We start from the raw sequence: 22190 nt of genomic DNA on the forward strand, positions 1-22190 counted from the left end.
TATTAAAACGTGTCAATACCAATTTAAAAATGTATCTAAGTTGTAAGTTTTGAAACGCTATCGAAGTTGTAAGTTATGAAACGCTTACTGAAACGTATCAACAACCATATCTAATAGCAAAACCACACAAAATGTAGACACACTTTCAATAGCATAACAATATAAGCATAGCTACCATCTGATTTTGTTGTAGTGAACATGATTATGAAAATCATTTGGGTTCAATATGTAAGCTTTAGCCTCGTTCCCAAGTAAATAACTCTATATCCAGAGAGGAGAGAGATGAAGAATTTATTTTTTTATATTTATACAAATTCATGATTGTTTTTTCTCCAAGATTTAGTTGGACAATAAAAGATTGGTTTTTGATTTTTTTTATTTACTACAAGATAAATTGACTTTTTTTCAATTTTGACGCATATATAGGAGTATATATTTATGGCTATTTGGGGCTCCATTTCTTTCCAGAAAAGGATTTGATTTATTTTTTTCTACCTTTACGCACACGCATGATAGATTTTTCTTGAAGATTTAGTGGTACAATAATAGATTGAATTTTAATTTTTCTATTTAGTACATGTTAAATTGACTTTTTTTTTCAACATCTACACATATACAGAAGTATATATTTATTGTCATTAAGGGCTCCATTTCCTTTGAGAAAAGAATTTCATATATTTCTTTCTATATTTATATAAATGCATGATAGTTTTTCTAAGATTTAATGGTACGATAATAAGTTGGATTTTGAATTTTATATTTAGTACATGTTAAATTGACTTTTTTCAACATCTACGCACTTATAGATGTATATATTTATTTATCATTTATTTACCAAATTACTGAAGTGCTTGTTTTTATCTATTTAAATTATTTGTTGCTATTCAGAGATGGATAGGATATGAATGTATGAAGCACGAAGGACGGAAGCCTATTTCCTTTGATAACTTAATAAATTCATTCAAGCTGTGGAGACCACACAAGAATTGAGAAGACACGTATGATACCTTGCCCTTGATAAATCTGCAAGAATACGAGAGAATTTAGCGACACAACTACAATCAGATGGCATAGGTTGGTGGGTGGATTTGGTGAGAACTACATGATCAGGACGTATCATGACGAGAATGCTGCCCCTCAAACTAAAAATAACATTTTTAGCTACGAGAACTAGGGGTGGGTATTGCAGCCGCCCCTATAAATGCATTTTTACCGGCATCTAAAAATTGTTTTCATATTAGTGTTACTACTCTAGCACCCGTCATCACCATCGGTTTAAAATAGCCATCACCACCGGTTTTGGGGCCTGCTGGATTTAACTCGATGGTGATGGAGATGGCCATCACCGCTGGTTCTGAAACCGACGGTGTTATCCCTGTCACAAAACAATGCTTTGCCTGCCTCTGCGCCGCCCGGTCACAGTATCGTGCGTGCTCTGTGGCCCTGTGCCTACGCGCCCTGCTGTGCAGCCGAGCCCACACCAACACCCCCAGCGGCCGCGCTCGCGCCGCGCCGTGCAGCCGCGCTTGCACCGGCTCCTAGAGCCCGCGCTGTCGCACCCTCTGCACCGTCGCGCCCGCAACCGCGCCGTTGCCCCGCGCAGTCACAGCCCCACGCCCACGTCACGACCCCGCTGCGCGCGCCGCCTAGCATGCTCCGCTACTCAGCACTGCCGCCGCGCGTGACCTCGCTTCGTTGCCGCTGCCACGAGGGGTGAAAGGGGTGAGAGCAAGGAAGGTGAGGGGAGGCGCTGCTGCTCGGCGCCATGGCCCCATGCCGCCTCACGCCGCCGCCCATCAAGGGAAGGAGGGGAAGGAAGGGAGGCACAACGGTCGGGGAGGGAGGAAGGCGTCAGCGCGGGAGGGAGATTGATGGAGGGATGCAAGCATAGGAGGGAGATCGGTGGAGCAAGGGTGGAGAGATCGAGAGGGGAGAGGGAGATGTCGGTGGAGGATAAGGAATGAGAAAGGTATAGAGAGGGGAGGGAGGGGAAAATATCTAGGTGGCGCAGGCATCACCATCAGGTTGTAATTAACATGTCTCTTCTACCGTCGGGTCTTATTATAAACTGGCGGTGAAATAATGAACGGACGGTGACGAGACATTTGCAATGACCTGTAATAGTGTGTACGCTGTCCAGCATATATATTATGATTTACGAGGATTGGAGTTCTGCTTGCTTACTGTATATATGATGTACTGTAAGAATATTGAGGCCGCCGGCCGCGCCATTGCAGATGATTTCCCTAGCCCCCCTTGGGGAGCTGGGGATTAACCAACAAGGGGTGATCGTGGATATATGTTCTAAGGCAAACAAGGTCACGTATATGCACCGATTGAAGAGCTCAGAATTAACAAATTGAATTTCGTCCCAGTCCTATATATATGGCAAGAAATTAATGGATCGTTCAGTCCCAATCAGAAATTAGTGGTACATCTGAGAGCAGCATGCATGGAAGAGATCAGAAGGGGTCAAGGGGGTACGAGTTGCCAGCAGCATGGCAACACATGACATGTGCATACTGCATGTTGGATCACATCATTCATTCAGTCCCGATCGTCGATCGATCATCAGTAGTAGTACGCCGGCAGCCAGTCTTTGCCGTTGATGAAGTCGACGCTGAGGTACTTGGTCGCCTCATTCATGGTGAACCGCCGCGACCACGGCACGCGCTTGGCCGCATCGGAGCCGGGCCCCGTGCAGTTGAACTCCGCGAGCATCACCTTACTGCATGCATGCGATCGAGTCAGATCACCGGGCAATCGCAGCAAATAAAACCCCATCACGATCATGACCATTCTTGGCAACCATTCATGGCGTACGTATGCTACTACTATTGCTTGTCACTTACTCGGTGCTGCCGGTGTAGCCTATGGTGGTCCACCCGGCCGGGTTGATGGTCTTGGAGAGGTAGGTGTCGGCGAAGATGACGCGCGAGTCGGGCGCGGTGACCCGGCCCAGGTAGACCTCGCCGACGCCGTACACCTTGCCCTTGAGGAACACGAAGCCGCTGGTGTCGTCGTCGACCTTCCGGTCCTGCGCGGTGATGGAGCCCAGGATCTCCGTCCGCCGGTCAGGCTTCACGAAGATCTCCGGGCACTGCACCACAGGCAGGGCTGCCGTTTCAGGCGATAGCTAGCTGCACGTCGTATGTGTAATGTGTTGGAGGAGGCAGCTATCTGCTAGCTAGTTTATTTGTTACCTGGAATATGGACTGGCCGCTGCCGAAGATGAAGTCGATGTTGCCCTGGATGTAGCAGCTCTCGTAGTAGTGGCGGCCGGCGCTGTCGAAGAGGGTGTGGTGGGGGCTGTAGAAGGCGCAGTGGTAGAAGGCCACCTTGTCGCCGGCCACCATCGCCGAAACGGAGCGGATCTCCTGGTTGTTGACAAGCCCGGCACGGGCGGTGTTCTGTCGTTGTTGGCGATCGGATCGGATCGGACGATGCATGGTGTCAGACCAATGTCCATTCAGGGATAAAGAAACAATACTACTTGTATAGAGAGAGAGACGATCATGCATGCACGGACCCTGAAGCTGATGCCGAAGACGATGACATTGTCGGCGTTGACGGTGAACGCTGCGGACTCGGCGTTGTCGGGGGAGGCGGACTCGTGGGAGATGGAGGTCCGGCCCTTGCCGTTGCCCCTCACGAAGATGAACGGCTTGTTCTTCGGGATCACGACTTTCCCCCTGCACGCACCACCATACACATGCACATGCTCACGACATCAATCAGCAGCTTACCCTTCCTACTGTAACCAAGACTGATGACAGGCCTAATAAGCAGGAAGCGCGCAGCATATATACTTATGCACGCCGGAGCGGAGGTGGACGATGATCCACTCGGCGTTGCCGGCGGGCACGGCGTCGATGGCGGACTGCACGGTCTTGAACTCCTCGTCCGGGCCGACGATCAGCGTCCGCTTCGCCTTGAGCTTGTCGGTGAGGAGGGGCCCGTTCACGATGTCGTCGCTCTTCTTGGCGAGCTTCGACTTGGCGAGCGCGCCGCCGGGCGCCGACGTCAGCACCGCCGCGGCGGCGAGCAGCAGCAAGGGGAGGAGGCGGAGGCGGAGGCGGCACAGCCGGGCCATCGTCGGTTCTCGTTCGCGCGCGCGTGCGATCCTGCAAGATCAGCTTAGCTAGTTTCTAAGAGGGGCAATGCGGCGGAAGCGCCGGGGCTCTTAACGCGGAGCTCGCTTCCTGGCCGCTCGCTGCCGCGGGGCAGGGGAAGGCTGGGAGGGAAAACCGGAGCCTGGTTCCTCAACCCAGCTGTCCTCGCGGTGCCGACACGTACGTTTCACATGCATGCATGTCCAACAACAGCGCAATTTCCACCTATCTACAGTTCTACACCCAATTCACAGAAGCAATTACTGTCACCATTCAAAAATAACATCTGAAAGACAATTTTTAACTTAACCTCAATATGAAATCTGTTAGGCCCTAAAATAATTTTTGTTCTGTGGATGAGCCAAAACTTTACAGCCAAGTTCTCACATAAAACAAAGCCACACCACAGGTAACCAAGGACAAATATATCCTTCGCCTTCCTCTCAAGGCACTGTTTGGCCGGTGCTCCAATAGATTGCACTGCATCTTGCCCATCCAAGCTATACACATCATCCGAGCAACGTTATCTACTCAGCAACACTTGATTGTCAGTACTGAAAAGCTTAACTGAATGTTGGCAAGGCATACTAATCTTCAACTTTCTTGCTCTCTAGAAGGCCTTCTAGTTCTTGAGGAACACTACTAGATTAGTTGTGAACTTCACCTACGCTTTCCACGTCCGAGCTAATAATAGCACGAGTTTACACTGAACTTAAAAAGAAATTGTCACCATCCGAAAAATAAAGGCTATTACTAAAAGACAATTAACCTCAATACAAATTCTGTTAGTTATTAAGACAGAGTCTGTTCTGGTTGAGCCAAAACTTTACAGCAAAGCTCGCGTTAAACCAAGCCGGCCACAATGCACTGCCAAGCGAGGTCATCACCTATCCTGAATAATGTTACAAAAATGCACGCTATCCTTCACCTTTGTAACTCGCCTACCCTTTACACGTCCGAGATAACACAGTATACGATCCCTCTAGCAGTCTCACATGAGAGGATCCAACCTCACGTCCTGCTTGCTCCTCCGAGGCAGGAAAGGGCCGCATCACAACAAGATTTTGCATGGCTATATCTGGATAGTTTGGTGTGCACCATAAGCTATTGTGTGTGGCAGCTAGCACTGACAGGTTTGTTGTGAGTGTCACACCAGGCATGTGTTGGCCAGCATGTCAGTGACTCAGCAACCTTAGCATTAGATGGTTCACCACACTTTTGCACTTTTCAAAAATTTTATTTTGGGTATCTGGTAGGTGTACACCACTTAAACTACACATATTCAGAATTGGGTCCTCATGTGCAATGGTACGATGCCGGTATCTATGCGTATTATAAATGCCGATAAATTTAGGGGCCTAGATTAATAAGGAAAGTGTAAAGTGAAAGGCTGAAGCGACGATGCCGTGTGGCCTATAAAACCCGATGATTCAGCTCCTGAAACCCGACGTAGCCACGAGAAGTGCTGCGCCTCAAGAGTTTCAAGAGCAAAATCATGAGTGAATGCTTGGAGTAGAGACTAGAGCTCCATAAGCGGAATATTATATTATTTTTATGTCCATTTTCACCTTGTCGAGGAGAACTGCAGATCCTGGCATCGCAATAAGAATGACCAGAGAAAGCAAGGTATGATCAGATGATCTTACCATAATTTTACATTTGTTTCAATCTTTTTGCTAGAAGTGTTGGGTCTCCAATATGTCATTAAGGACCCGGTAATATATATACATTCAACTAAGTTTAATGAGCAAGAGACAATGAATGAGTGTGAGTGATGCTGATGTAATTTTGTGAGCAAATAGTAATAAATCATAAAAGGATATCATAGGCTTGAAGGTCCAGAGTACCACAGTAAGTCAATAATGGCTAGCAAAGTAGCAATGGCAGAAACTAAATATTCCATTTATTCATAAACAGATCTAGAAGGATTGACATGCGATCATCTCAACTACAAAAAAAAGTAATATAAAGTTTTGATTATTGCACCATTGATGGCTATGGTATATTTGGTGAATGCATTGTATATAGGTTTTGGAATAAGTAGCCACTGTTCTGCAGGCAAGTAGCAGCAGTGCTTTTCTCTCACACCAAATCAGCATCAGCCACCAGCCACCAACCAGCCAGCAGTACTTTCTCTCGCAGCAAATCAAGACCAGTCATCAGCCACGGCCAGCCGAACAGAGTGAAGGTATGTCTAAATCAAGGTCAAGGAATTATTATGTCAGTGGTGAATTTTGGGAACATTATTTTTCTAAATCCAACACCCGAGATCAGCAACATATTTTGTATCCATATATTGAGTGTAGGCAGACTTAATTAATATCGCCATATTGTAGGCAGACTTAATTAATATCGCCATATTGAACATGTATGCAAGAACTAAGAACTTCAAATATGGAAAATGTTTCCGAATTCCGATCACATATAAATGGAATATCTTGCATCTTTGTGCATCATCTACAGTGGCTTTGCCTTATTGATGCACCAACTTATCAAGATATTGGAACAAGTACTGTGTATGCTACTGTGCTCGACGGTTAACAATTAATTATAAGTTGTTCGTAAATATACAAGACATCTCCACATTTTAATTTTGTTTAGATACAATTCAATTTTGGACTCCAAATATTAATAGAATCTTGAAAGACTATTGAATATTAGACCAAGATCTTCCTCTGGCCGGGAGACCTAGCTGGGTAGCATCATGATGTTCCTCTAGCTACACCCAGGGTGGCAACAAAACAGATTCCTCCAGAGAAAGATAAATCACAAAATGAGATAGACATTCACAACGAAATAAAGAACCCCTTCCCCCGCAGTCCCTCGCCCTATAAGAACGTAGCCCCGGCCCCTCCATCCCTCAAACCATCCAGTCCACACACCAGTTCTTCACTTGTCGCGCACAAAGCAGCGCAAAGCACAGGCACCAGTAGCTAGCATGCCGAAGCAGGCGAGCAGGCCGGCAAGCTGGCAGCAGCTGCCACAGCACGCGCCCACTGAGAAGAGGCCGCGCTTCGCGGGGGCGTTCACGGCCGGGATCCCCTGCGTCCTGGACAGCTGCGTCGGCCTCCCCGCGGCCCTCGCCGCCTCGGCGCACCTCGGCCGCGTCGTCGAGCCTGCTCGCACCAGCGCCCGCGACATCACCCTCGCGCTGTCCACCAGGCTTTGCTGCGTCGCCCGTGCCGCCCCGCTCCACCAGCCGCATGTCGACATGTCGTCCCTCCTCCTCACCTGCAAGCGCTGCCGCCGCGACACCACTGGCCACACCGTCTATGTGTACATGTATGTAATAAGCTGCCTTTTGATGACTGATCGGTCGATCGTGCTGGGAGGAATGGCATCACTACACATAGGGATGCTAAAGGGCCTTGAAATTCGACTTAGATAATCTAAGAACTGGGCCATAACCCATAAAAGAACCAGACTCTAATCTTATATAATTTTGAGCTAAAAATATATAAGAGTAAAAGTTGAATTGTGAAGATACCACTAGGGTACCACTCCTACGTGCAATCATGTGCCGGCTACCGTCCAGTAACCAAACAAGCATGTTAAGATGTAACTAAACAAACACGCATAGTTAATCAAACATGATTTTTTGGTGATGCAGGAGCATGGGGTTCTGCTCAATGGACTGCAGGTACGGGTACTTCCACGGTGAGGTGGTCAAGCGTCAGAAGAAGCTCGCCGCGGTGTTGTTGGGACAGCGCAAGATGTCCAGCGTTGTCACCAGGATGGCCGCCGGCAAGGCGAACAAGGCAGCAGCAGGGAAAAAGGCCGGAGAAGTGAGCTGCAGGCCAATCTTCTTCACTTGTGCCGAAGCCGAGTAGTAGACTAGTAGTCGTCATTACCCCAAAAGAGCTTCGTCGTCATCATATCCCAATAATAAGCTAATGAATAAAGCTGCAGGAGTACTGTAGCGCGCAACTATATTTGTCGCCTGTACTGTGTGTCATGTATGTTTTCTTCTATATGTGTGTGTTGTTTGTTATGTGTATGAAAGTGAGGTTGCTTGAGGAGGGGCAGGGTGCATGCGTGCGCCATTTTCCTCGGATCAGCAAATACTGTGCCATTTTCCTTATAAAGTTTGTAGTGTTCTTGTTTTTACTGTCACAAAAAAAAAAGGTTCATGGTCGACAACCGGCCCGGGGATCCATGTTTGGCTCTTTGACAGGCTCCAGCATGTTGGTCGTCGTGCGACCTCGTTTGTACCTCTGCTTCATGGAACGCGTGCACACCACTACTACAGCTGTTTATTCCAGGCCATTTGTCCCGATTGCTTTTGGGCACAGGACAATAGGAGGCTTTTGTCCCGAATCCAACGGCTAGCCGGGCCAGTAGGGGGACAGGGGCCTTTTGTCCCGGTTGGAAGGGGGGCTTTTATCCCGGTTGGTGGCTCTAACCGGGACAAAAGGCCCGCGCAGCCTTATGTCCCGGTTGGAGACACCAACCGAGACACCCGGTTGGTGTCTCCAATCGGGACAAAACTCCATGGCCCTCTTATCCCCTTCCCTCTCTTCCCGCCCGAGCCATTCAGGTCACTTGTTCTTGCTGTTCTTGGCTCGGGAGAGGGGAGTTCTTGCTCATTTCTTCACCACATTTGTGAAGATCTTTGATTCTCCCGTCCATCCATCGGCGCTAAAGGTTTGAGGCTTGTTTTTCTCTTCTTTCTTGGCTTGTATGGCTTATTTCATGCTTTAGAAATAGAGAAAATATGTAGTTAGCTCATTTTTTGGACATTTAGATTGCATATGTAGGTGTGATTTTCTTTTAGATTTAGATGAGTATGTGGATAGTAGAAATTTTTAGAATAAGTGTAGACACTTCATGTGATGTACTTGTATATATGACCATATTGTGGATAGTTGATTTTTGTATTCATGAATGAATTAATGAAATGAGTATATTAGAATTTTTTGTATTATGAATGGATTATTTTGACACTCTAGTGATGTATTCGTTCATGCTCACACTGAAACCATCTAGAAGCTTAAAATTTTTTATTTCGAAACAAGTATACGTCTTTAATTTCCATTCAACGGTGGCGGCATTACATTTCGGGGATACATGATGTGTTATAAGGACGTCACCAATGGGCTGGTCGCAACACCAGCACTTGCGGTTAATACGAACACAGCATTTGGCACAGTCAGCGTGGCCGTTGTTGCACTGAGAGCATATCAATGAGCATGCTGCCTGTGCCAAGTGTTGTGTTCCTATCAACCGTAAATGTTGGTGTTGCGACTGGCCTATTGGTGACGTACTTGTATAGCACCGTGTCCCCCCGGAAAGGCAGTGTCATCACCGCAGGGTCGAGGTTACCGACATATACATTTTCTGAAATAAAGTTTTTTTTCTTCTAGAGGGTTTCTGGATATTGAAAATAGTGTTCTTTAAAATGTTATGTTACATTTAGTTTAATTTAGGTTTTGATATATTTTATTTATTCGATACGTGTAAAGAATTCAAATCGATTTCTTTAAAATACAGATGGACCGACAATGGATGTACAATGCTGACCAACGTTCGAACGAATTCATTGAAGGCCTGCATTATTTTTTATCTGTGACTGAAGCAAACAAGCAGAATGGTTTTATGTGCAGCCCGTGTGTTCATTGCAACAATAACAAGGATTACTCATCTTGAAGAATCCTACACAGCCATATTTTCGCAAATGGTTTCATGGAGAAGTATGTTTGTTGGACGAAGCACGGAGAACAGGGGGTTACCATGGAAGACAATGAAGAAGATTTTGACGACCACTTTACCGGGAATGCTGGATTCGGTGCATTCGATGACGATATTCCCATGGAAGAGCCCAAAGTAGATGTAGCAGAAAACGATCCCAGCGACGATCTGGGGCAGGCATTGCACAATGTGCAGGCAGACTGTGAGAGTGAAACAGAGAGGTTGAAGTTCCAGGAGATGTTAGAGGACCACCGTAAGTTGGTGTACCCAGATTGTCAAAATGGATTGAAGAAACTTGGCACCACCTTGGAGTTGCTGCAATGGAAGTCGACAAATGGTGTATTCGACAAGGAATTTGGTGAATTACTCAAACTTGTTAAAAAAATGCTTCCTAAGGACAACGAATTGTTTACCGCAACGTATGAAGCCAAACAACTTGTTTGCCCTTTAGGATTGGAAGTGCAAAAGATACATGCATGCCCCAACGACTGCATCCTCTACCGAGGTGAGTACGAGAATTTGGATGCATGTCCCTTATGCAGTGCATTGCGTTACAGGATTAGAAAAAATGATCCTGGCGATGTCGAGGGGGAGCCTCCCCGGAAGAGAGTTCCTGCGAAGGTCATGTGGTACTCGCCTATAATACCACATTTTAAGCGTCTGTTTAGAAATAAAGATAATGCTAAGTTGATGCGATGGCACAAAAAGGAACGCAAGCAAGACTCGATGTTGAGACACCCCGCTGATGGGTTGCAGTGGAGAAAAATAGATAGAACGTACCTTGAATTTGATTTGGATGCGAGAAATATAAGGTTCGGTTTGAGTACGGATGTCATGAATTCTTTTGGTGAGATGAGCAGTGGTCACAGCACTTGGCCTGTGACTCTTTGTATGTACAATTTTTCACCATGGCTCTGCATGAAACGGAAGTTCATCATGATGCCAGTGCTTATTCCGGGCTCAAAGCAGCCCGGAAATGAAATTGATGTGTACCTAAGACCATTGGTCGAAGAACACTTATTGCTCTGGGGCGATGAAGGTGTACGGATGTGGGATGAATACAAATAGGAAAACTTCAACCTACGAGCATTGCTGTTCGTAACGATCAATGACTGGCCTGCTCTTAGTAACTTGTCAGGACATTCGAATAAGGGATATAAAGCATGCACACACTGTTTAGATGATACCGATAATATATGGTTGACTCAATGTAAGAAGGTTGTATACATGGGTCATCGTTGATTTCTTCCCATCAGGCATGCGGTATGAAAGAAGGGCAAGCATTTCAAAGGCCAAGCGAACCACCGAACAAAACCGATGCACCGTAGTGGTAAAGACGTCTTCAACATGGTAAAATATCTAGAAATTATTTTTGGAAAGGGACCTGGTAGCCAACCTGTTTCGAACGAAAATAGAATGGCGCCCATGTGGAAAAAGAAATCTATATTTTGGGAGCTACCATATTGGGAAGTCTTAGATGTTCGTCATGCAATTGATGTGATGCACCTCACGCAGAATCTTTGCGTCAATCTGATAGCATTCTTGGGAGTTTATGGAAAGACAAAATATACAGTAGAAGGACGCCAAGAATTGCAACGTATGGAAGAACGAGATGCCTTACATCCACAACAGCGAGATAATGGACGAGAATACTTAAGTCCTGCCATCTATACTCTTAGCAAGGAAGAGAAGGAAACCATGTTTGACTGCTTGAGCAGTATAAAGGTTCCATCTAGATACTCATCCAATATAAAAGGAATCTTAAATTTGGCAGAGAAGAAATTTACAAATCTCAAGTCCCATGACTGCCACGTGCTTATGACCGAACTTCTTCCGGTTTTGCTACGGGGGATTCTTCCTGATAACATCCGGTTAACCATCATGAAGCTATGTGCCTTCCTCAACGCAGTTTCTCAGAAGGTAATTGACCCGGACAATTTGATAAAGCTGCAAAACGATGTGGTGCAATGCCTTGTTGGCTTTGAACTGATATTTCTACCATCTTTCTTCAACATCATGACACATCTTCTAGTGCACTTTGTGAAAGAGATTGATATCCTCGGACCAGTATTTCTACACAACATATTCCCATTCGAAAGATTTATGGGGGTACTCAAGAAATGTGTTCGTAATCGAGCTCGTCCAGAAGGAAGCATCGCCAGTGCCTACGGAACTGAGGAGGTCATTGACTTTTGTGTTGACTTTATTGATGACCTTAAACCGATTGGGGTCCCTGAATCGCAATATGAGGGGAGACTAACTGGAAAATGTACATTAGGAAAGAAATCTTATGTTTGCACAGATGATTTCACATTCAAGAAAGCGCATTAAGCGGTTCTTCAACAATCATCCTTGGTTGACTCGTATATCGAGGAACACAACAAAATTATGCTCTCCGAATTCCCGGAAAAGTCTGAGGCATGGATTACACGTGAGCACATGAACACTTTCGGCAGCTGGTTGCGGAAGCATCTAATGCATAACACGGATATAAGTGAACAACTGTTCTTATTGGCTAGGGGACCATCTTGGAATATCTTAACATACCAATGGTACGAGATAAAATGGAAACACATTTTATACGATAGCCCAAGATAAAAAGAGTACCAACCAAAACAGTGGTGTTCGTATGGATGCGACGGACAATAATGGAAAAAAGGACACATATTACGGCTACATTGAAGAGATATGAGAGCTGGATTACAGTCCCAATTTCAAGGTGCCTCTATTTCATTGCCAATGGGTTAAGCTATCTGGACGAGGGGTAGCAAAAGATGAGTATGAGATGACAATAGTTGATCTCAACAATCTTGGGTATAGAGACGAGCCGTTTGTCCTAGCTCAGGATGTCGCTCAGGTTTTCTACATTAAAGACATGTCCAGCAAGCCAAAGAAGGGGACAAACAAGTAAAAGGATCATGAGCCTAAGCGATACATAGTTCTATCAGGGAAGAGAAACATCGTTGGAGTGGAGGACAAGACAGACTTGTCAGAAGAATATAATAACTTTGTTGTCATTCCACCGTTCGAAGTAAATGCTGATCCATGCATCCTGCTAGCCAATGATGATGCTCCATACTTGCGCCGTGATCATAATCAAGGGACATTTGTCAAGAAAAAATCTGTTACCGCTAATCTTTCATGTACTTGAATCAGTTTCTATTATTATATACAAAAGTAATGACAATTCGAATAATTTTATTATATATGTACTGTACCATTATTCTTTATGTGTTATATATATATATATGTATATCATTTTTTATAATTTTCACTTAATTATCAGACTCAAGTATAATTTTCATACAATAATATGGATTACTCAACTAATTTTATTTATTTCATGAAATTACATTCACACTAACACACTATACTCTCTCACTAACACACACAATCTCACTAACACACACACAATCTCACAAACTCACACAATACTCATTAATATCATGAAATTGCTTAATTTTATGTAAAATTTACTTTTTAAACTTTAATATCGTGATAGAATCCACTTTATGTCGAAAAGCAACAGTTTGAAAAAATTTATTCACCTAATATTTTTTGCATGGTCAAAATAACAAATATGATTTCAAAAAAGTTAGATATTTCGTTGACCCAATCACTTGAATGAAAATTAATCATTTTTGTTGCGTGTATCAAGTTTACATAGAGATAAGAAATTTTATTCCATAATTTTTGGAATCATAATTTTTTAACTGAATTAACAAATAAAAGCCTATTTTAAAAGAGAAATAAAAAGAAACAAAAATAAACATAAGATTTGGCGGGAATGAGGGAAAACGGGCCCCTTTTGTCCCGAGTGGTAGATCCACCCAGGACTAAAGATGGGCCGCGGGCTGGCAATTTTCCCGGCCCGCCCAAAATCACCTTTTGTCCCGGGTGAAGCCACGACCCGGGACAAAAGGCCCTTTTGTCCCGGGTGGTGGATTCACCCGGGACAAAAGGCCCCCCTTTTTGTCCCAGGTGAAGCCACAACCCGGGACAAAAGGGCCTTTTGTCCCGGGTCGTGGCTTCACCCAGAACAAAAGGCCCCCACCCTATATATCTCCCTTTCCTCCGCCTTCCTCCAATACTTGGTCAGTTCTTGATCTCCGCCTCGCTCGTGCCGCCACCGTCCCCTGCGCCCACCGCCTCCTGCTCGCCGCCGTCGTTGTCCCGGAGCGCTGCCGTCCCCCGGCACCAGAGGACGTGCCGACCGAGCTCCGCCGCCCCACTGCGCCGTCAGTCCCTAGCTCCGCCATCCCCGAGCGCCACCCCGAGCTCCGCCGTCCCCGAGCGCTGCCCCAACGCACCGTCGTCCCCGATCTCCGCCGCCCCGAGTCCCCACCCTAAGGGACGATGTCATCCCTCCTCCCCGCTCGCGCCCGTCGTCCACCGCCGCGTCGCTTGCGCCGTCGTCGTCCTCGACCTCCGCCTCACCCGTGTGCCGCCCCGTGCTCGCCGTCTTGACCTCGCCCCGAGCTGCATTAGGTGAAAACGGCGCCGACCGTGGGCCGCCGCCGCCCCGACCCCCAAACCCTAAATTTTGTGCAAATTTTAGTGAATTAGGTGTTAATTTTATTTATTATATATTAACTAGAATTCAATTATTAGAATTAGGTGCAACGTTTGTGCAAATATTATTAGAATTCAATTTTGGATATATTATTAGAATTCAATTTTGGATATATTATTAGAATTTAATTATGAAATATTATTAGAATTCAATTTTGGATATATTATTAGAATTCAATTTTGGATATATTATTAGTATTCAATTTTAATATATCATGTATTTATTATTTAATGTATCATGTATTTATTATTTAATTATGTCATTTATATTATTTTTCGAGCTCGCAAACTCGCGCTAACACACAAACGTTTCCGATAGTTTCCGATCGTTACCGATCCCGACCGAATCATTTCCGATAGTTTCCGATCGTTACCGATACCGACCGAATCATTTCCGATCGTTACCGATCTAAATATGTGGATTATTTAGAGAATTTTCTTTAGGGTTTTATTTGTATTTATATTTTAGTTACGATGGACCCGCGACACACAGACGCGGAAGACGAACAATTCCTGTTGAATATGATTGCCGAAGGTCAAGGAGATGCCCCTAAACAAGCTGATGATGGCAGCAATACCGACATATATTTGAATATGTCCGGTGTGGAAATGAGGCACCATCTTTTCAGGATGACGCTGCTGGTGAACAAGGTGCTAATGTACATATCACAACTATACTTACTTCTATTGAAAATCATATTTTTATCTGAATCTATATGAATATTATGAATGTTTTTTATAGCCGTCTGGATCATCGTCGCAGCAGAAAAAGACGAAGCGAGGCCTGACAAAAAAACTGGAAGGGCGGTTCATTATAACGGAAGTTGGTCCAGATGGCGAACCGATCACTCCAGAAGCTACCGCCAAAAAATTCATAAGACAATCCGGATGTATTGTCAGGGACCACATCCCGATCAGCTTCAGGCTATGGAAAGCTTCCAATCCAAACAAGAAACGGAATGCGGTACCCGAAAGAGAAAAAGAATGGTGCTGGCAGAAGCTTAAGAAAAACTTCACAGTTCCAGCTGAATCCGAAGAGATATGCAAGCGCTGGACCCTGAGCAAGATGGCCGAACAGCTGCAATCATTCAAGAAAACTTTGACGAAGAAATATATCAAGACCGGGACCACGCCTGTGTTTATCGGCAAGCTCGAAAAGCTCAGGGTCACTGGGATGCATTTGTGCAATACAAGTCTTCAGAGCTTGGGCTTCAGAAGGTGCAGAAGGCCAAAGACAATGCCTCGAAGAAAGTGTACCATCACCCTCTAGGCCAAGGAGGCTACAAGCTTGCAATTCCCAATTGGGAGAAGATGGAGCAGGATCTGCTTGACAGAGGCATCCAACCTGCTACCATGAGCTGGCCTGAAAGGTCAAGGACCTGGTTTTATGGTCACGGGGAAAGCTTGGACCCATTGACTGGGGCCTGCATCTATGGGCTAAACATCCAGCTAGCAGCCCAGAGACTACAGGAGGCCATACAAGCAGCGGCCAAGGGAACATTCCAGCCAGATAGAGAGAGGGACGAGCTGACTTACGCCCTTGAGAATCCAGAGCATCCGGGCCGCACAAGAGGCAAAGGCATTGTTCTGTGGAAGTATGGGTTCAGGGATTAAATTGAATCATATAGAAGCCGGCAAAGAAGAAAGAATGATGAGCGGGAGCACTTGCGAAGGCTAGAGGAACGGCTCATGTCACACGATCAAAGACTGGAGGAAGAGGTTCAACGCCAAGTGGCCATAGCAATGAGCCAGCAACAGCAAGCGCAACCGGTGCCTCCAAAGCCTAATGTCGCAGCCGATAATCTGTCTCAGCGAAAAAGAAGCTGCGCTTCCACAGACATCGCCGTCGAGCCAACGGGGATCCAGGCCGCAGTTGAAGTGACGGCCCTGCAGCGATTTCCAGTGGATGAGATCACCTAGCGGACACCTTGTGACATGCAGACTGCCATTAAGAACTTAATGTTCACTGTTGCGTACGGTACCGCCATGCCAACCCAACCAGGCGACGTGTACCACGGGCAGCAAATTCCAGCAGGATATACAAGAGTTGGCGTGGAGCAGGTGTGCCAGGGTTGGGAGACGCTCGAGCTTGATATTTCTGGAGGCGATGGGGAGAGGACACTAGCAGAAGCCATTCATGGCTACATCCTATGGGATAAGTGCTACATTGTCCTAAAGTCGGATGATCGAACACCAAGACCAGCATCTCAGCATGCCTCTCCAAGGCCGTCATCTCCGCAAAACTTCCCAAGGGCAGCACTGTCTCGACAAGGTTCACCGGCACATTCTCCATCACCATCATCTCATGCGCCGATGAACACTCAAGCGTCACCGTCGCCTCCATGGTCACCCCCTCCGCCGCCGGCAAAAAAAGCAGAAATAGCCACCGGCAAAGAAGGTAGCTGCACCGGCTAAGAAGCCTCCAAAGAAGAAGGAAAAGAAGAAGAAAACCAAGGAGGCTTCTATTAAACCCTGGGACATGAGCCTTGAAGAATGAGATCGGATAACTCAAGAAAGAGTTAAAGAGCACTTCAAGCCGAAGCCGAAGCCGGACCCCGAGAAAGTGATAAATCCGGTAGATTTGAAATTTTTTAAGGGAATGTGCGAAGCAAATAAGAGAAAATTCATTCCGCGAGATCCTCCTTCTGACTATGACCGCACAATTATCAAAACTACTAAGAAAAAGAAGAGACAATCAAAGTCGTCGTCGTCCCACGTTTTACAGCTCGGAGCCCAAAAGAAACAATCAATAGAGCCTCTCATAGTGGGACAGACGACGCAACAACAAGACTTTGTTACATTTTTTAAAGAAGCAAACCTGACGGCGGCTCAGATTGCAGGGGGAGAAGATATTCCAAAGGCCGATGTCATCGTCAAATGGACGTATGAGCTGGGCAAATCTCTTATACCCCCGAAGTAGTGTCCGTGCTTCCAACGCAAATGTATAAGATGCACCAGCACTACATGCGTGTGATGGCCGATTGCATCTTCATGCAGGGTCCAAAGATTAAAGATGACGATTTCTTACGGGGGAGGCCATTATATGGATAAACTGGGAAGAAGTTTACCAACTATTCCATCAGGAGGACCTCGACATCTTTATGGTCGGCTTGTGGGTTCTATAGGTATTTTACTCTCCTTACGTATTATTTTGCATGATCTCAACATACTGATCCCTTGATTTATTCGGTATCATGTAGAATGGAGATACAAACTTGCAGGGGAAAGGGATACTCTCACCTCGGCTTCATCGACCCAATTACTTGTAATTGGAGGCTTCTACGCGACAATTCCGATGAGATGTTCCAAAACTTGTTCAAGTACATAAGCGTTCATCACAACAAGCAAATGATATTGTTTCCTTACAACTTTGCGTGAGTGATTCCTTCCGTCTAACTCTTTCTATTCTGTAATCGAATTGTTTAAACCTTAACTACCAAGAACTGCCTCCGTATAATATTGCAGTGAACACTGGGTCCTAATTGTCATAATTCCTGAGAAGAGCCTACTCGTGGTTATGGACTCATTGAGGAGAAATCCAGAACAATACGAAGATCTTCTTAACATGATGAAAAAATAATTCTACCACTACTCCGTCGATGACCGATAATTTGAATCACTTTGTTACTTGACTATAATTGTTCTAATCATACACATGATTTGGAAACAAGTCGCTAAAAATTATCCAGGCAAATTGGACAAGGAATTGAAGATCAAGATAGATTTTGCGGTACGCACTTGGATGATTCGTTGCACGTTTCATTAGTTTTATTATATATTCATGTAAATACCTGATAATTTCTTCTCTCTTAAAGTGTATGAGGCAGAAACAAAGCACTAATTTTTGTGCATACTATGTATGCGAGAACATCTATGGTCTGGTAGGTCCTCCAAAGACCTTGGCAGATTGGGAGGAGGAAGTAAATAAAAAACTTGTTAATGTTTGAACTCGTATTTTAATTAGTTGAAATTAATTATCCCCCTTTTCCATAGGTCGAGGAGATGCGCGATAAACTCATACCGGAGGAAAAGATTATGGCGATTCAAGAACAATTGTTCGGATTTATTGTTGAGCAAGTCCTCGATCCAAAAGACGAATTCTACTATGATGGACAATCTCACATTAACAATCGCAGCAAATATGATAATATATGCGTATATATATAATTAAGAACGAATATACCTATGTAAATATATATGTGTGTATGTATTATATTTCTATTTATTAGTATGTATGTATTATATATTTAAGCCCTCCAATAATATATATATATGTTTATATATGGAAACTATCTAGGACAAATATTATATAAGTAACTATATATATGTATATATTATTGGAGATCTTACACACTGAATTCCAATATATAAGTTTAATTGAAATGTAAAAGTATAGTTGAAATAGAAAAAAAATTGAGAAAAGAAAAACAAGTAAAAAAATGGACATTTTGTCCCGATTGGTAACACCAACCGGGACAAAAAGGTGCGCTATCCACGTGGCGCTGGCAGCCCCTTTTATCCCGGTTGGTGTAGGTGTTTTTTGTCCCAGTTGCCAGACCCGGGACAAAAAGGCACCCCTTTTTGTCCCGGCATGGCGTTCCCGGTTGGGAAACCGGGACAACATGATTTTTCCAACGGGGACAAATAAGTGTTTCTCTAGCAGTGCATGTTTGTGTTCTAGGAAAGAACAAAACTCCTACCCCTACCATGGGTGTGTTTAGTTCGCGAAAAGTTCGCAAAAAAGTTGCTGTAGCTTGTTTCGGCTTTATTTGGCAACTATTGTCCAACCATGGAGTAATTAGTCTCAAAAGATTCGTCTCGTCATTTACAATCAAACTGTGCAATTAGTTATATTTTTTAACTATATTTAATACTCCATACATATATTGTAAGATTCGATGTGATGTGCGTCAGTGAAAAATTTTGGAAACTTTTCGCGAAACTAAACACAGCCGATGCTTGAGTTCAAGTCGGCTCAAACTTTATCGAAAAGGCCGAACGGATTTCGCTTGCCTTTGCCCGACTGACATTGCAGTGCAGAGATACAGTACATTGCAGAAGGACACATAGCATATATGGCGTGTCTTGGTAAGATTAGGAAAACACAACTAGCTAGGAGTCGGCCAACGCATTACCACGTCACGGACCCCTAGTGACCGCCCGATCGGGAAAACGAACGGTTCAGATCACGTATCCCACGCGTCCGGCAGCCATTGGACGCCACACGTACGTCCCTCAGATCGAATCAGACACCAACTCACATCGACACGTCCTGCAGCTGGCTTTATATACCGGCGCGTCCCCTGCCCACCTCCTCGTCTCGTATCTCGCCTCCTACCATCGAATCGAACAGCTAGCTAGCTGCAGGTTTTCGACGCCATGGCGCTCCTGGCTCGCGTTCTGTTCGCGCTACTTGTCGCCAATCTCGTCGTGGCCCCGATCTACGCCGCACCGGCGGCTCAAGGAGCGGCGGCGGACAAGACCAACGGCACCGTCATCGGCATCGACCTGGGCACCACCTACTCCTGCGTCGGCGTCTACCGGAACGGCCACGTCGAGATCATCGCCAACGACCAGGGCAACCGGATCACGCCCTCCTGGGTCGCCTTCACCGACGGCGGCGAGCGCCTCATCGGCGAGGCCGCCAAGAACCAGGCGGCGGCCAACCCGGAGCGCACCATCTACGACGCCAAGCGGCTCATCGGCCGCCAGTTCGCCGACGCCGTGGTGCAGCGCGACATGAAGCTGCTGCCCTACGCCGTCGTCGACCGCAACGGGAAGCCGCACGTGCGCGTCCAGGTCAGGGACGGCGACGTGCGGGAGTTCAGCCCCGAGGAGGTGAGCGCCATGGTGCTCGCCAAGATGAAGGAGACCGCCGAGGCCTACCTCGGCGAGAAGGTCACGCACGCCGTCGTCACCGTCCCGGCCTACTTCAACGACGCGCAGCGCCAGGCCACCAAGGACGCCGGCGTCATCGCCGGCCTCACCGTGCTCCGCACCGTCAACGAGCCCACCGCGGCCGCCATCGCCTACGGCATCGACAAGAAGGACGGCGCCGAGAGGAACGTCCTCGTCTTCGACCTCGGCGGCGGCACGTTCGACGTCAGCGTCCTGGCCATCGACAACGGCGTCTTCGAGGTGCTCGCCACCAACGGCGACACCCACCTCGGCGGCGAGGACTTCGACCAGCGCGTCATGGATTACTTCATCAAGCTCATCAGGCGCAAGCACGGCCGCGACATCTCCGGCGACGCCCGCGCGCTGGGGAAGCTGCGCCGCGAGTGCGAGCGCGCCAAGCGCGCGCTCAGCAACCAGCACCAGGTGCGCGTCGAGGTCGAGGCACTCTTCGACGGCGTCGACTTCTCGGAGCAGATGACTAGGGCGCGCTTCGAGGAGCTCAACAACGACCTGTTCCGGCGGACGATGGTGCCCGTGAAGAAGGCCATGGCGGACGCCGGCCTGAAGAAGGCCGACATCAACGAGATCGTGCTCGTCGGCGGCAGCACCAGGATCCCCAAGGTGCAGCAGCTGCTCAAGGACTATTTCAACGGCAAGGAGCCCAACAAGGGGGTCAACCCTGACGAGGCCGTCGCGTACGGCGCCGCCGTCCAGGCCAGCATCCTCAGCGGGCACGTCGACAACAAAACCAAAGATGTGATCCTCCTCGACGTTGCGCCGCTGACGCTGGGCATGGAGACCGCCGGCGGGGTGATGACCAAGCTGATCGCGAGGAACACGGTGGTGCCGACGAAGAAGACGCAGGTGTTCACCACGTACCAGGACAGGCAGACCACGGTGTCCATCAAGGTGTTCGAGGGCGAGCGGAGCATGACCAAGGACAACCGGCTGCTCGGCAGGTTCGACCTCGCCGGGATCCCGCCGGCGCCCAGGGGCACGCCGCAGATCGAGGTGACCTTCGAGGTGGACGCCAACGGCATCCTCCACGTGCAGGCGGCGGACAAGGGCACCGGCAAGTCGGAGAAGATCACCATCACCAGCGACGGCCGCCGGCACAGCCAGGAGGAGATCGACCGGATGGTGCGCGAGGCGGAGGAGTTCGCGGAGGAAGACCGGAAGGTGAGGGAGCGGGTCGACGCGCGCAACAAGCTGGAGACGTACGTCTACCAGGTCAGGAGCGCGGTGGACGGCAGCAAGATGGCGGACACGATGGATGCTGAGGAGAAGGAGAAGGTGGAGGAGGCAGTCAGGGAAGCGAACGAGTGGCTGGACGGCAACGCGGATGCTGAGAAGGAGGAGTACGAGGAGAAGCTCAAGGAACTGGAGGATGTCTGCAACCCTGTCATCTCGGCGGTGTACCAGAGGTCCGCCGGTATAGGGGAGGACAACAACGATGAGGATGATCATGATGAGCTTTAATTTAGGCAGTTTTATTAGTTTCTTGTTACTAGCTATTCTATATCACAATAGCTTTTGGACTTTGCTGGTTTTCATTTAATTTGTAGCCTCAATAATTTAGTATGATCTAGTTTTTATTATTGTTATTATTACTTTTGTCTACTGATGCCAAATTGAAAATTTATGCTCAGTTTTTTATATTCCTCTGGCATCCTATCGGATGAATTTTGCAAAACTGGAAGCCACATTGTGCAGATTAAAACCGTGATTGTTGGGGGGGAAAGCATTCTCACTGTTCAACAAAGCATGTACAGCAATGATTTCTATGTGTCAGCATGAGACTGCTTTCCAGCGAACATCAATTTAGTCCTTAAGCAAGGATCCTTGGATTGTCAGTCCTTTCATGTTTATTTCATGCACCTCATTATGCAGCATGCTTCCAGCGTCATGCCAGTATGCCAC

At 46.7% G+C, this 22190-nt stretch overlaps 2 protein-coding genes across 4 annotated transcripts; one reads left to right on the plus strand and one right to left on the minus strand.

Annotated features, from left to right (window-relative positions):
- Positions 1–2412: 2412 nt before the first annotated feature.
- Positions 2413–4093, minus strand: LOC120709838 (probable pectinesterase 67). Its single transcript, XM_039995480.1, has 5 exons — positions 3810–4093; positions 3530–3692; positions 3204–3410; positions 2853–3100; positions 2413–2728 (listed from the first exon to the last, which is right to left on the minus strand). The coding sequence occupies exons 1-5, from the start codon at positions 4091–4093 to the stop codon at positions 2572–2574; spliced, it is 1059 nt and encodes a 352-aa protein (XP_039851414.1). The 3' UTR covers positions 2413–2571.
- A 15624-nt stretch (positions 4094–19717) lies between these two features.
- On the plus strand, positions 19718–21870 carry LOC120707072 (heat shock 70 kDa protein BIP4-like). Of its 3 annotated transcripts, none has more exons than XM_039991848.1 (2): positions 19718–21293; positions 21459–21816. In XM_039991848.1, the coding sequence occupies exons 1-2, from the start codon at positions 19752–19754 to the stop codon at positions 21747–21749; spliced, it is 1833 nt and encodes a 610-aa protein (XP_039847782.1). In that variant the 5' UTR covers positions 19718–19751; the 3' UTR covers positions 21750–21816. The 3 variants fall into 3 exon arrangements, with proteins under 3 accessions (XP_039847782.1, XP_039847783.1, XP_039847781.1); XM_039991849.1 differs by having other exon boundaries at positions 19718–21005; positions 21396–21816; XM_039991847.1 differs by having other exon boundaries at positions 19718–21870.
- The last annotated feature ends 320 nt before the right edge of the window (positions 21871–22190 follow it).

The sequence above is a fragment of the Panicum virgatum genome, chromosome 5K, assembly GCF_016808335.1.
Source record: "Panicum virgatum strain AP13 chromosome 5K, P.virgatum_v5, whole genome shotgun sequence".
In the NCBI taxonomy this organism is placed as follows: domain Eukaryota; kingdom Viridiplantae; phylum Streptophyta; class Magnoliopsida; order Poales; family Poaceae; genus Panicum; species Panicum virgatum.